The sequence below is a fragment of the Nematolebias whitei genome, chromosome 19, assembly GCF_014905685.2.
Source record: "Nematolebias whitei isolate Nwh7 chromosome 19, NemWhi1, whole genome shotgun sequence".
Lineage (NCBI taxonomy): Eukaryota > Metazoa > Chordata > Actinopteri > Cyprinodontiformes > Rivulidae > Nematolebias > Nematolebias whitei.
This window is the reverse complement of record NC_056516.1, coordinates 23,961,142-23,977,584: the sequence shown is the minus strand read 5'-3', so window position 1 is coordinate 23,977,584 and position 16,443 is coordinate 23,961,142. Positions and strand designations below refer to the sequence as shown.

The 16,443-nt window shown below is 38.5% G+C and overlaps 1 protein-coding gene across 1 annotated transcript in view; it reads left to right on the top strand.

The window, feature by feature from the left end:
* Positions 1-4,738: 4,738 nt before the first annotated feature.
* fbxl2 (F-box and leucine-rich repeat protein 2) overlaps positions 4,739-16,443 on the top strand; it is a 28,288-nt gene continuing 16,583 nt past the window's right edge. The window contains exons 1-3 of the mRNA XM_037693680.1: positions 4,739-4,895; positions 5,118-5,185; positions 10,453-10,514. Coding sequence (XP_037549608.1) covers positions 4,739-4,895; positions 5,118-5,185; positions 10,453-10,514 — 287 coding nt within the window. The remainder of the gene's footprint in view (positions 4,896-5,117; positions 5,186-10,452; positions 10,515-16,443) is intronic.

Below are 16,443 nucleotides of genomic sequence, written 5' to 3'. Positions count from 1 at the left end.
ATTTAGTTTGGAAATTAAACATTTAATTTGAACATAAACATTTAGTTTATAAACTAAATATTTTGCTTGTAAATTAAATATTTAGTTAGTGAATTTTAACATTTATAAATGTACGAATAACATGGTGAAAATATGACTTTGAAAAAAAAAAATTTTCTTATGAAAGGCTAAATCAACCAAAAATCTTGCTGTTAATTTATTACTGTAACTTTACAAATGGCACCCCATAGCATTTGTCCCGCGTGTGTTTTGTCTCCTTAAACATGCTGGATTTTTATTTTAATGCAGTTTGACAAAGTTAGAAAGGACAAATTCTGATCACAAAATTGACCCAAGCTGACAAAATGAGTCGGAGTAAGGGATTATTTTAATACTGAGTTATGATTATTTTCAAATCCTCCACCTCAAAAGCTTCAAAATGATGATGTTGCGATTTGACCATTTATTACCTGGCAACAAGCTTTGTTTACGAAAGTGCCCGTTTTAAAAACCAATCTTGATTTGTCTGAGGGGATGTAATTGGGAATTTTGATCCAGTATTTATAAAGAAGAATTCTTCACAGTGGTAACAAGCATTATACGAAGGGATTTCCAAAATCTACACAAGTTGGCAGAGAAAATTTGACAGTTTTGAAGGAGCTTAAAAAAAAAACTGTAAACCAAAGGATTGTTTCCAAAGAAATATATGTTAGAAAACTTTCATTTAAAGGTAGATTAGCAGGATTATGTCATTACCATGAGATTATATTACTGGGTTTGCTCGAAAGAGTCTTTATGGGCTCATTTTTATGCAAATCTCCCTTAGAGCAAAAATGGATTTTATTTTTTTACCTGCTGACTGTGTTCATTCTGACACATCTTGGCAGAATAGGTCACACGTGTGATTAAAGGCCTGTGGCTGTCTTCAGACCAACAAGTTTTTATGAACAACCTCATAAAGTACATTTTGATTTTAATTATGATAATTGTGTAAATGTTGCATCCTTTTAACAACTCTTTGTGGATGTTTTTATATAATTTTGATCATTTTTATTTGTCATTTTGACATCTACCGTATTTGTAGATGCTTTGAATCAGGTTGTTTAATTGGAGCATGTGGATGTTGGACAATTTGGTTCTTGAAAAATGTGAATGAGATCAATTGTTTGTTTGTTGTGTGTTTCAATTTTGCCAATTTATATCAAAGTGTTGAAGTGATCCAGCCTTCCTTTGTTGGGGTCACTGATCATTTGTTACTTGCTAAATTTGTGTCTTTTTTGTTAAAAATTTCACTTTAAATTTGTTTCTTGGTCCACTTTTATATGTTATGTCTTTTTTTTCAGCTGCTTCTTTCTATTTACTTCTTATGCTACATTGTTTTTAGCTATTCTGTAACTTTTAGCGTTTAGAGTCTTCTGCTGCATTTATGTTACTTGCTGATTATATTAGCATTTTGCTACTTAGCTTTTAGAAAGTCTTTTGCTATATTAGCTTCTAGCTACTCTTAGCTTTTAGATCATTTTTTGCCACTTGTAGCTTATAGCTTACACATTTTTTAGTTAATGTTTAATACTTTAAACTAGCATTTTGCTACATTCTTTTCGCTAACATTTAACTTTTTTTTTTAAAGTTTTGTAACATTTAGTGTTTAGTTAGCCTTATACTACAATTGACTATCAGCTAACGTTTAGCTTGTGTTATCTTTTAAATAAATAAAAGTAAACCATTTTGTCATTGAGTCAAACTGGTGTTTGTTGTGTGGAAAAGTTAGAAGTACAGAATGTTTTAAAATCGTTGACCTCCGTGTTAAGGTTCTTTTATGACTTCAAAATGTCAAACAAAAAGACAAGGCTGTTAAAATAAATAAGCCCCTAAAATCTTTTCTCTCTATTATTACACATTTCTGAACAGCTTCAGTGAGCCCAGCTCCCATTATTTAGAGAGATCGTTTAAAATGCCAGGTTCAAAATGTCTGCACGTCACCAGAAAGTATTCTCATCATAAGTGCAAGATTATAATAATCTTAAAAAGGTGTTTCACTCTGTAGTTTTTATCTTCCTTTTAAAACTAAACGCTTGTGTATTTGCTTGGAGGCATCATTACTGAACATGCTAACATTTTCTTTCATTTAATACATATCTTGTATGTTATGACAATGTATTCAAATTATGAACACTTTGCAGAAAATGTAATGTTATAAAGAGTACTTGATTGTAAGAAATAAAGAGACTAAAATAAAAAAAATGCATTTTATAAGACAACCTTTTTAAAATTATTTCATGGCAGAACATATTTAATGGATGGATTATTACATATTTTACATTTTGCCTCCTCGTTAAGGAGTTTCACCACATATAAACATATTACTGGCATATTTACTGTATATATATATATATATTTATATAATTTTTATTTAAAAAAATTATTTCTGCAACTACTAAAGTTGGTTCACCTGTAGTTAGGAGGGTGGAGTGGGTTAAATTTACATCAATCTCTCAGTGATGCAGCAGGCCTTTTGGTGCAGAACTTTAAATATATTGGGGGAGTGGTGGCGCAGAGGTTAGAAGATGGACCTGTGATCGGAAAGTCGCAGGTTCAACTCCCGGTACCAATGTGGGTGGAAAAAGTGAAACACCCACACCTGCCTCCACCCTCATTCACCCCACTCTGGGCCCCTGAGCAAGGCCCTTAACCCCACCATCTGCTCCCTAAACAGGTCTCTCTTGAAAATGAGTTATGAGACTACCTGTGTAAATAAAGGATAAATGAAAAAATAAATAAATAAAATAAATTAGTAGGTAAAACACTTTTGAAGAAGAACAGATAGAGTACAGGTAGAAACAGTATGATCTGTAAACACAGCCGGTTAGAGTCCAGGGCATGTGATCCTTCCTCATCTCCTCTCCATTTTCCACAAAGTTGTGCTAAGTTGTATAAGTAAACATGATTTTGCTGAAACAGCGCAGGGTGAGGAAATCTGTGTATGCGCGCCCTCTGGCGGTGGAGCTGAAGAACACAGGAGGAGATGTTTTCTCCTGGGACTGTAACTCATGTTGACCAGGTGAAAAGGGATTTGTCCTTGTTGATGCGTCACCAGCTTACAAAATGTACAAGAAGCATAGAAGTCATCCACATTTAGGATGGGCGTATAACTGCATGCATACAGGGAGTTCTGAGCTCTGCTGAAGAGATAAATGACAAGCTGATGTATCAGATATTACACCGACTGTCCAAAGTAGACAATAGATCAGTTATTTAGTCAAATTTCAGATATCCAGAATGTAGTTTATCTAACTTTCCTAACAGAGCACTGCACTCTCAGACTGCAGGTTTACTTGTGGTTCCTAGAGTTTCTAAAAGTAGAAAAGGAGGTAAAGTTAGTTATCAGGCTCTTCTCTTGTGGAACCAACTCCCAGTTTCTGTCTGTGAGGCTGACACTCTACTTTTAAGGCTAGGCTTGAAATTTTCCTTTTGATTAAACCTATAGTTGGGGTAGGTTTGGGTTTCCTGGGCTGTCCCTCTGCTATAGGCTTAGACTGCCAGAGGACAATCAGACAATATCTCCTCACGCTGTTGCTGTCTACTCTCCACTGTTCATGTTTGTAGTTGGATTTAATTCTATCACCACAATGTGTTTTTCTTTTTTCCTCTCATAGAAACTATAGGCCAGTTATTCTGTCCGTTTCCTGCTGACCCCAGCCAGTTGAGGAAGATGACCATGCTGAACCTGATTTTGCTGGTGGTTTCTTCCTGTTAAAAGACAGCTGTCCCTTTCCACTGTCACCAATGTGCTGTGTACCAACTGAATTTAAATGAGTGGGGGAATAAATGTTCTGTGGTACAATGATAACATCAAAAACACCCACTTACTTTGTAGATCACTTTCTGCTAGTTAGTCTGTAACACACTTCATTACTCCTTCTATCCAACCACACAGAGTGAGTTCTTTCTGAAAAGCAACAGAAAATTTTACATTTTTAAAGCACATTTTAAGGTGGAAAACATGAACTATAGATTTGTATAGTATTTATATCATTCATTCAACCTTTATTTAGACAGGTAAATCCCATTGAGCCTCGAGGACTCATTTACAAGAGAGACCTGATATCAAGCTTTATGAGTTGTGTAACATTTACTTCAGTCTTCTAACAGGTTTGTGGCTTCGGTTGTTTTTCTTTTTGGTTAAATAAATAAATAAATAAATAAATAAATAAAAGAACAAAAACGGTTATATACACTGTATATAGATTGAGGGCTCGAGCTTTATAATTATATGTAACAACGGTTTGCTGTACAAGAGCAGACTCCACCGTTTCCTTGATTTAAACCAAAGCCAAACGCTGGTTCGTGTCACGTCTCGGTTCGGTTCTCTGGTCGTTACCACTTCGGTGTGTGCGGTCGACCGAGCCGCTTTAGCGCAGCTGTCCAAAATCTCCGGAAGACCTCACAATCAAAACAAATCGACCACGCGTGCTTTTCCCGCAGCAATGACGTCACGTCGCCCCTCCCCCTGCAAGTAAACAGAAAACAGCGAGGAAGGCGCTCGTGCCAGCCGACAGAACGGGAACTGTGGCACGAGACGTGAAAAAACGGACGTGAACCCCGCTTTTCTCCTGCGTTTGTCGGGGTGGGGGGTCCGCTCGGGAGTTTTTTTTTTTTTTTCAGAGGAGCAGAGCTCAGGAGCGATGAAGGGAGAGGCGGAAGTGAAGTCACTTGACAGACCGTCCATGTTATTATTGTTATTTTGGTTAGCCGTGTGATGAGAGACGGGCTGGGGGAGTCGTTGGTCTGCGACACAGCGAGCGTTCACCGCAGGCCGCTCCGGACCGACACCACCGCCCTCAAACACCCGGAGACAGGAGCCTCGCTGGCGGCTGAGAGAGAGGAGGAGGAGGAGGTGGAGGAGGAGGAGGAGGGTGTGAAGACCCGAAGCTTCAGCTCGGCTCCTACACTCCAAAAATAAAAGAGCATTAACTGTAGCAGGTCCGGGCTGCCGCAGACATGAACGGTATCAGCAAGAGCCGGTTCGAGGTATGACACTGGGAGTGGACCAGTTACTGTGTTCGTCTCTGTGGAGTCTTGTGTGTGTTTTGTTGGTCAGTGGTAATCCTGTTGTTGTCCTGACGCTCCACCAACAGACAGCGACAAACATGGAGCTGAGGACTGCGGGACACAGAGGCAGGAGGAGGGCTGTGGCCCCCCCGGGGTGGGGGTGTCAATATATCAGGGCCGAGGCTGGCTGCCACTGTCCCCCCCTGAGGTTGCAGGCTTTATAATACTACCATAAAAACCTGTGACACCACCTGAAAGTGACAGGTGCCACACAGGTTGGAGAATCCTCTCTGCCGAAGAAGCATCAATAACAATCACGTTGATCCCAAAACGTTTAGGGCAGTGGCATGTTGATGTTTCTCTGCTCCAACACACATGACTTGAATCAATAGCAGGCTTCTGCAGAACTTGAAGAAGTAATTTAATCACTTAATCAGGTGTGTTGGAGCAAAGACACAAGTCATGCAGGATATGCATGCAGGTATGTCAGGGATATAACTTTACACCCAGAGGTTTAACACATTTCTGAGGAAAACTTGTTGAAACCTTATTAGCTGTATTTAAAAATTGTCTGTAAAAGCTACTCACTGCGAACTTTAAAAATCAAAAGTTTTTTCTGAACAGTATCAGGTTGGAGCAGACCTCCAATGCAAGAGTTGGGGGTTCAGTTCTATCAGCAGTCACTGCTGAAGTGTCCCTGGGCAAGATACTGAACCCCTCGTTGCCTCTGTGTGTCCCATCAGTGTATGAATGTGATAAAGCTCTGATTATTCTTTGTAGAGATCTAGTAGAGTGCTGTATGAATGAGAGCACAGATTGTGTTGTAAAGTGCTTTGAGTGTCTTGATAAGATAAGTACAGTCCATTTACCATTCAGTTTGAAAGAGTTTACTCCAGTAGTTTTCCAGATATGTTGATATGGAGTTTTGAAATGCAGGTCTGCGGTCGGTGTAAACAAAACACCAGGCTGAATCTGCTGAAAACCCTGTGGCAGCTCGAGTCACATGAAGCTAGCTTTAGTGTGTGTCGGTGAACAAATATGGTGGAATCAGACGAGGGTAGAGTCCAAGACGTGTAACGGTCTTCTGCTAAACACAAAAGAAAAGATGTCAAAAGTAAACATCACGGTTCAAGCAAGGCAGTGGAGCGCCATAAAGACGGAGCTCGCCATTCAGCCTTTGTGAAACTTCTAAGAGACCACTAAGTTTATCGTTTCAACTTTTTAACTGATTTTTAAAAAATGCACAAATATGTAGCAACGCATCAAAATTGTACTTCTCGATCTCAAATGGCTCGTCCATGGACGCTGCCATCGTTGATCTATTCAAATGCAGACAACATGGCTCCTACTTATGACGTGTATGTACATGGATGACTTTGAAATGTTGCGTAGTTATGTCTTTAAAGGTGCTGGTTGCAAAGTTTTGAAGCCCTATTAATAATAAAAAAAACATAATTAAATCAAATATTCACATTGATGGCTAAATTGACCTTAGATTTAAAAACCTGTAAGCTAAATTTGCAATATAGATTACCTAAAGAAACAGCTGAAGTGTCTGAAAATAGGTCAACAATGGTGGCCTCCATTAAAGAACTATTTGAGATTGAGAAATCCAATAAATGTCATGTATTGATATGTATTTCTGCTTATGAGTAAAATATGCAAATAGGTAGAATAAAGAAATCAACTTGAAAATTAATCTTTTCACCCATTTTTTGGAAAAATATAGCTAATGTATAAAACATGATCAACTACCACCAGCCTAATATAGGTCAATCACGTGACTCAAGCTTGCATGTAGTTTGTGGCAGATTTAGTTGTGCTTTGTTTACATTGAATGCATACCCTCATTTCAGAACTGCATATCAACATATCTGGAAAACTACTGGAGTAAACTCTCCAGCTGCACCAAAGTTCTGGATAACCCTTTTTTTTTATATATTGGTTGCAACGAGCACCTTTTAATCCTCTTTTCTGAGAGGAACCCCCCTGAAGTGTTGCCGCAACTATCAGACAAAAGTGTAAATAGTGCAGCGTCACAGATAACATCAGCTGATACGGTTCTGGAACACATTTAGCTTTTGTTGGTTCGACGTCTGCCATGGGCTCTTATGAAACTTTAACGGAGAAAAATGCACTTTTTAAATAATTTAAAATCCTCAACTGAATTTCAAGAATATAAATGAATAAATGAGATGCAGTGTCTCAAGGCAGAACCTGATCAAGTTCTGTGTAGTTTCAATGAATTTGCAAGATTGATCAGTATTGATCTCGACTGTTTGCTTAGTTTTGTTTACAGCCTCGGCACTGTCCGCTGAATAAACGGCTGTAGTGTCTCAGACTCTTACCAACAACTATGTGAGAACGAACTCTGGTAAGTTCAGAAACAATGTTCCTTTTAGTTTCAACACAGCACTGACTTCGGATGTTTTACTTCCCAAATCTTGGTGTTGCATCAGCTCAGAAATTCAAAACTTGGACTATCTGTGTACCAACTATCTTTTAGCTCAAATCTATTTTAAACTGGTGCTTTTATCCCACAACCAAACTTTCAGTTTAACACCTGTGGCCTAATAAACATGGCCTCTGTCAACGTTTCCCTCCATATTTGCGTCCAGGCCTTATGCCACCTCGTCCAAACGGCAGCGTGTTTATCTGCCATGTTACTCACACATTGCTGAGATTCTTTAGGGTTTGACTTGATGGTACTTGACTTCCTCAGTCGGGTGCGCACATGCTCGGTGTAAGTGAATCAGAACCGAAGGTGCTGGTGCATTTTACTGCCAGCAGACCTCTCAACTCACCCACTTAGACGAGAACCGCTGGTTGGTGGAATAGTTGGCAAAACAAGCCAGTGTGGTTCTTAGAGTGAGACCGGTGAGGAGTCGTCAGGTGTTTGGGTTAGATTTCTTAAAGGTTGAGATATTCTTTGTATTTGACATACGAAATGATCCGTTTGAATGTGTCATGTGGTCTTGATCTGATTTGATCTGATTTGTCTGTAGTTTTGATTTGGTAAATAAACTCCAGAAAGTTCATGCACTGAACATCAACTCAGCTGCTCGCTCTGGGAACAGGAATATGACTGCAGAGAGGAGCTCCCTGCTTGGGAATGCTGCTCTACTGCCACCTTTAATCAGGTTATTGTGCACCGGGGTTGGTTCTAAATGGCAAATCTTTAACCAGTTGATTGTTTTTCCTTTTTTGTATTTTGCCATTGAAACATTGTTCACTGCTTAGCTCTAGATTCAGGCAGATCTACTTCAGAACTTTTTATTGGAGTTTTTCCATTATTATTATTATTATTATTATTATTATTATTATTATTAGGTTTATTCTTATACTACATGTTGATCAGCTGGTTCATTCTTGTCCTTGTTGTTCTTTTTGTTCTTCTTGTTTTCTTGTTCTTCTTGCTGTTCTTCTTGTTCTTGTTGTTCTTGCTCTTCTTGTTCTTCTTTTCTTGTTGTTGTTGTCCTTTTTGTTCTTGCTCTTGTTCTTCTTGTTCTTGTTCTTATTCTTATTATTATGCCATTTTTCTGTTTTCATTTAGGGATATTAACGTTGAGCACTAGAAAACCATTCAGTGCTGGTCCATAACCGTTGTTCTTGTTGTTCTGTTGTGCCACACAACAACAGTCTCACAACAGCCTATCGCCATGTGTGTCTGTAGGGATGATGGTATTAAGTTAACTCTCAGAGCCTGGTTTCCTTCAGTCTCTCTAGAGTTTCATCATTGTTTAATCTGACAACAGGAGTTTGCTTCATAGTTGTTTGACAGTTCAGGAGCCTTTTGGCAAATTCTCAGCAGGTTGTCGAGCACCATGCATCAACTTGTGGCTTCTGAGTTGACACTGTAACATAAATGCCTGATGTGTGGTTCTTGTGTTGCATTATTCTCCAATTTCCACTTCCTGGATCTCATTTATATTAATCACCGTCGTCTTGGTTTCCCAAGTGACCAAGACGCTTCATTCTTGTGAGCCAGAGCTTAAAATCTTTTGATGGCTTTCCAACTCTTCTTGTGCTTGAAGGCTCTTTCAGTGCCTCAGATATTTCATATATACTTTCTCACTGGTCTATGAATAACTTTCTCAACCCCGTGGTCTTGGTTTTCATGGTGAAACTCACCATCAACCTTTATTTACAGTATACAGCTGTGTTCCTTCATGACTCTGTTAGGTGGACTTTAGTTAGGATGTTAAAACAAAAGTAAAAATCAGATGCAAAAAATGGCTCAGTTGCTAATTTTACACCAAATAATATTGGTGCATAATGTCCATTTAACTATTTATTTGTAGCTGAACCATCAACATATGCTCCAGAAATGGGTTTTGCTTTTGTCATAGTAAAATATTGTTTGTAGCCTGAAACAATATAGGAGTTTAAAAGGCTCTGAAAACGTAACAGTGGGAAACTATAATGCAATAACACACGAAAATAAATACAATACACACTTGACACAAGTAAAATTTTATGGAGGGGGACCATTAATAATAAAAAACAAACAAAAAAAAAAAACTTTATAGATATTCAAAACCAAAAAAAGTCCATGCTTCTTTAAAACTGACTGGAAATCTCCTTTTTTTTTTTTTTGACCCCACTTAAGCACAAATTGCTTTTACGTCCTCCCTCATGTTCCTCCTTTTTGATTTTATTAATTACTTTAGTAATTGTTTTTAGTTCTATCTCACTGTAGTGCATTTCCTTTGTTTGACTTATGTCTCTTGCTTCCTTTTTGATCCCATTTTCCTTCAAGGCTTTCTATTTTAAGGAGGTTGCATCTTCCTTTCAGGATCAACCCACACTCATGCTTCCTGGCTCCCCGCTTCCGTTTTTCTTCTTAGATTTTCTGTTTGCATGTGACACACCAGGGAGTTCTCTCATTAGAAACACTTGCTGAGTCTTTGGGGATGCGAGCGGTATATCACTGGCAGGGGGTGTGTGTCTGCAGCAGTATAGAGGTTGCGGGTGTTTTACCGTCATCTAAATTCACGGCTGAATGCAGCCCACCTGATCAAGAACGTTCCTCCACTGTTCCTCACTCGGAGAGCTCGGACTTGAATCACCTACGAGGGTGTAAAGTGTGTGCGCCACTCAGCAGATGGCCAGACATCCAGAGAGGAGGTTAATTGAGATAAGCATGCCAACAAGCTGACCAGGCTGACAGATTTCTAAGCTTGCAAGAGGCGGACAGGGCGTGTTTATTAGCGCAGCCTAAAGAAGTGATAGCTCATTTCTCAGCTGTTGACATAAACATGAAGCAAGAGTCTGTTTCTGTTCTTGTTTGCAGAAGAAAAATAAAAAAGGTCCTCAGGCTTTTTGACTGAATGAGCTTGATGTGCTGAAAACCGCTTTTGATTTTCATCGCATAAAACACACAGTGCGCTTATTGTTGTTGTTTATCTCGTGTCTCGACAGGTGTTCTCAAACAGCGATGAGGCCCCCATCAACAAGAAGCTCCCCAAAGAGCTCCTTCTCCGGTAAAGTTGATAACACAATCGCTCACACACATTATGGCAACACAAATGCCTTCAGAGGAGATCATAGGGTTACTCATGAACTGAATCAACCTTGAACTGTATTAATGTTTAATTTGTCACCACTATGTGTTTTTGTGTGTTTTGCGTAATGTACACCACCCCTGGCCTGAAATGTGGTTTTTGTTAGTTGCGTGACCTACAGATCAGTATTTCGTTCCACAGCAGCTGCACACACACACACACGTCATAAATCTGACATTTTTCACGTTTATGGGTATGTGTTTGCTTGTGGCCTGGAGAGAGACCCACCTGCAGGAGCCTCTGCTGAGACTTGAGTTCATTTTTGTGCTTGACTGATGCTAGATGTTGTGTGTGAGAAACACTCCAGGGTCTACGTCTGTGTGTGTGCTATAAATAGTTTCTCTGAGCTGGTGGGGAATTCTGCAGTGCTGTGCTCCACTGCTGTTCCGGCTGCAGCACCAGTACACCCATTACGACCATCACTTTTCCACTGGTGCACTGAATGCTTACAGCACATGACCTAAAGTCTCGTGCCATATTGGGATGGTTGCACAATATCAGCTGCGAGGAAGACTTTATATGATGAGAGTAAATCTTGTTTACTCTGGGTTTGCTGGAGCTCGTTTTTAGACTGAGTTTGTTTTGCTCTCACTGCAATACATAGTCGGAGGCATTATGTTGTCCCTGTGGTATTTACTGTATACAGCAACATGCACATTTAGGGCAGAACTGTGTTTACTAGAAAGTGCAAAGTAGTTTCAAACCTCTCAAATGAGCCTAAAAGTCAAGACTGAACATTTTGTTTTATAATTTAAGCAAGAGTAATGTGCCATTTTATGCCATGTGGAGTTTTAGATTGGGGAATAAAATGGTAAGGAGCAGAACCCTGATGGTTTTAGTTTGCAGGTAAAGTTAACAAAATTACTACACGGTGCTGGCCACAAAATCTGAATATCATGAAAAAGTTTATTTATTTCAGTAATCCCATTCAAAAAGTGAAACTTGTACTAGGGATGCACCGATCCACGTTTTTTTAACTTCCGATCGGATCCCGATACCTAAAGCTGGATATCGGCCGATCCCGTTCCGATATCATGATCATCATTGATTTTATATGAGGCTGTAATAATCTCCTCTCAAGTACAATTTGTATAAATATATGCATGCATGTCCAAAAAGGCAACTTGAGGTAAGTTTTATTAATGTTGGATAAGTTTCAAAGTTAGAATTAAATTCTGCTAACACAAAACATGTTTTTTTAATTCCTAGCTTTAAAGCGGATATTAAAGTGATTTAATTTAAGTGATTGTTTGTTTAAAGTCATTTTATTAATTTTTTTTATATAAGGGAGAGACATAAGAATTTTTTTTTCTTCTTTCTGCACTCTTTTCATTCAATGTTTTTGTTTTTGATGAATTTGTTTTGTTTATTTTGTCTCTTAATAAATTAATAAAATAAAATAAACAATTAAATGGCTTTAAACATCCAACATTTTTCAGTCAGGTCATCTGGACAGTTTCTTTTTTTTTTGTGCTGAAAAGTTTCGCCTTCGATCCAGAAGGCTTCATCAGTCAAGGAAACGCACAACACAAAACTGATTCTTCCCCCAACAGCTTACTCCAAAGTGGAACAAACCAGTTATGTTGGTGCTAAGATGGTCTCTTTGGTACGCCCCCTCCTCTATTGCCGGCCCTCTTCCTTGTTGACAGTCGTATCAAACTGGTTGAAAACAACAAAGTCCTGACTGAAACATGTTGGATTGTATATCTGGATTATTGAGCATGGACTTTGTGACTTTAAACATCTGCTAAGTTTGTGACATAAACCAACACTGATATGTTGTTTAGTATTTTACATTGCTTTATAATGTAGCTATTTTTGTTTCTTTTTTTAAATATAATTTTCTTGTAATTTTCAATTCATGTTTTTTTTTATTTTTATGATTGTCTACTGTTGTACTGATAAATATCTCCTGCAGAATAAACTATATCTTGGCTGCAAGTATCAAGCTGTGAAATCCTTCATTTTCTACAACTGATAGGAGTTGGTCATTAATGATGATGAAGTTTAGCAACTTCTCGGTAAATATTCTCGCTTCGTTCCTTCAGCGATGTTTTCTTCTTGTTCATTCCGAAGCAGGCAGCCTGATTTCAGTCGGCCACGCTCAGTCTGTCCCTCCTCAGAGACGGGCAGACTGAGCGGGGCAGATTGGACGCGGCTGGCCGGGGTCGAGTCGCCTGTTTTGGGTTCAGTGAGAGGAGCAGACCGCTGAAGCCACGGAGCTCGAAGGTCCGACGTAAAACTAACTTTACCACGGTTTAATGTGGTGCAGACATTGCATGTTGCTGTCTTGCTTTGTGGTGTTTCTAGTGTAAAATACTTCCACACAGTGGACATGTTTTAATGAAAAGTTTGTTAGCAGTTAGCTACAGTGCTACTCGCTCAGTCCTCACATTGTAGCTGGCTGCAAACTATGAAATGGATTTCCTGAATGTGAGGCGGGTCTTATTACGTTGGGCTCATGAAACACGCCTTCGTTCAGGAAATCCATTCCATAGTTTGAAGCCAACGTGCATCATGGATCGGAAAAATCCGATACGTAAATTATGCTGGTATTGGAGGCCAATACCGGATCGGATCGGCCCAATCCCTAATTTGTACATTATATTCATTCATCGGATTGGCCCCATCCCTAATTTGTACATTATATTCATTCATTACACACAGACTGATATATTTCAAATGTTTATTTCTTTTAATGGTGATGATTATAACTGACAACTAATGAAAACCATAAATTCAGTATCTCAGAAAATTAGAATATTACTTAAGACCAATTTAAAAAAAAGGATTTCCCCCAGAGAATTTTGAATAAAGTAGATGCCATTTCCTGCATTTTGGTGTATTTTACAAAGGTTTATTACAGTAGATTAACATGAAACAAAACATGTAAACTCTGGATTATTGAAATTTCTGACTGCAAAGCGTTCTTAATGCAACACTACTGCAGCTCTACAGGTAAGGGGCGTTCACTTCAGGAGAAATTGAGGTCGCTGACTGGTCAGTCACTGACTGGTCAGTCGCTGACTGGTCAGTCGCTGACTGGTCAGTTGCTGAGTGGTCAGTTGCTGAGTGGTCAGTTGCTGACGTGCCTACTGGACTGACTGACATGTGGCGGGACTTGTGTGAAAAAAAAAAAGATTTTACTGGCCCGTTTGAGACTGTTGTCATTTATTCCATATTTATTCAACATTTATTCAATATTTTGGTGAATCGAAGGTTTGAGAACTGTTTCCTTACAAAATCCTAATGATGGCTTTTTAATTTTTCAGAGATGCTGAGTTAAAATTTAGGGGTGCTCAAGAAGGGTATGTGATGGGCACCTACATGATGCTCAGCTTTGTCAAAGGAAATGTTATTCAGCAGCAAGAAACTGCCGATAGACCGTATGAAGTCTGTCAAAATAAAATATAAATTATTAAAATTTTTAAAATGAATGCACACATTAGTCACTCCAGCTGTGTAGTGTCTTTACAGTAGTCATTGGGCCAACTTTACATCTAACATTAAACTTGGAATGACTGTTAACACATTGATTCTTCAAAGGAAATTTAAATATAGTAACGAGGACAGCTTGGCAGGCCAACTTTGGCCCGTGGGCCCCACTTTGGGCACCCCCGATTTAAAGACCTTTGCAGGTGTTTTGAGTTAATTAGCTGATTAGAGTGCGACACCAGGTGTCTTCAATATTGAACCTTTTCACAATATTCTAATTTTCTGAGATACTGAATTTGGGGTTTTCATTAGTTGTCAGTTATAATCATCAACATTAAAGAAATAAACATTTGAAATATATCACTGTGTGTAATGAATGAATATAATATACAAGTTTCACTTTTCGTATGGAATTACTGAAATAAATCAACTTTTTCACGATATTCTAATTTTATGACCAGCACCTGTATTATTTGTGTAGCTCGGTGATATGTGGTTGCCTCAGGAGGGCATCCGGCGTCAAAACAATTGCCAAGTCTTCGTGCGAGTTCGTTGGTGTGGCGACCCTCCGAAGAAAGGAGAAGCCGAAAGGAAAATGAAAACGTGTTACATCTAGCTGGTTTACTGCCATTATTATAAAATAATGTTGAAACGATGATGGCATCACAAGGTGATTTAAAAAAAAAAATTCAAACCTCAACTCCTTGATTGCTATCCCTGCAGTCAGAAGGCTCTGGTTGCTCTCCTTGCATTGAGCAGTGTAAACTAACCCGCAGAACAAAAGAAGGCTATTAGAAATGTTTTGAGGTCACCGTTTACTTTATTGCTTGCAGTTTGATGGTGATGTAGTGGCTGTTTGAGTGAGTGCTCATTTGTTAGCAAAACATTTCCTAAACTACTGGATGGGTTTTAAAGTCCAGCTCCCACCATGTATTCATTTTGCACGCCTCTGAAAAAAAGCTCCATCACGTCGAGTTCCAGTTCATGTAAGACCAGCATATTTTTCTATTGCGCAAGGTGACTATAGGTTGTTTACTTCGAATTTCTGGCAAAATATTTGAGACGGGAACAACATGCTGACTCGGTGGGTTGCACTGTTCTGTGAGAGTATAAGGAGGGTGTTACCACCCGTTCTTTCTCGAATTTGAAGGAATTTTGTGAGAAATGGGTCAAGTTTGTCCGAATCAAACGGGCAGACTTCTGTGGAACCAACGCAGAACAGTGTTCTGTCTTCCAAACACTTACTACCCATTTGTTGTATTGTGTGAGAGTACTACGGATTTATATATTTCTGAAGGTCGGTATACAGGTAAACATCTGAAGGGGTTGACATGTATGAAACAGCCTGCATTCTGTATTTCTGGTAAGTATGTCTGTTCGATGCTGCTGCAAAGCTGGAAAATTCAACCTAGTGTGTTCGTCAAAGCCCTCATCCATATCTAAATTCTCCCCAACACTGCAAGCATTAAGCTGACTGGTATTTTTAATGGCAAATGATCCTTAAAGTAGTCATTCTATTGTAAACTCTAGCACATACTACTTGGTGTTTTCGAGGGAAGGTCCTTCCTGTGCCGATGGGTCTTCCCGTGGTGTTACCTCTTTTTACCATTAATGGCTGTAGCGTGTAGAAGAGGAGCAGCAGTCTTAGGAAGAACTGTTGTACTTTTGTCTTGTTCAGAGAAAAAAACAACAATGTTGAATCAGTTCAATGCAACGTCTGCCCAACTATTAAATATGCGTCCAGTTTAATCATGTTGTGGACTTGAGTCACTGCTTAGAAAACATTTCATCTGAAAGAAAAATGTATAAATCAATTCCAAAACAGGAGAAAATTGCCCAACTGTTTTAAAAATCGGTCGTTTCCTTTTACACGTTATTTATTAAAAGTAAACAACTTAAAATCCACACTGGTGTTGTTGTGGCCGTTAACCTTTGAGATATATATATATATATATATATATATATATATATATGTATATATATATATATATATGTGTATATGTGTGCTTGACACTTAATTATCTTGTCCAGGACTTGTAATCAGAGACAGGAAATGTGACAGCAATTTTTTTTGCTACTTGAATTCGAATCAAGACATCAAAACTAGATTTATTTACGTCACTTGAGACCTCAAAACTCAAGGTGGTGCTTTCCAATGACAACAGATAACGTAATCTTGTGTATTCTGCTTTATTTTGTAATTTAGATCAGCCATTTTGTCCATAATGTTATAAAATAAACTTAAATGAATTAATTGCAGCCAACATTCCAAAATCAACAATATATATATATATATATATATATATATATATAAGCTAAGAAAAGCATATTATCTAATTTAAGAAGCAAAGATGTATCTGAGCACTTCTCTATGTAGTGAGTCACGTGGGTACGTGTCACTAGTTGTAGTATG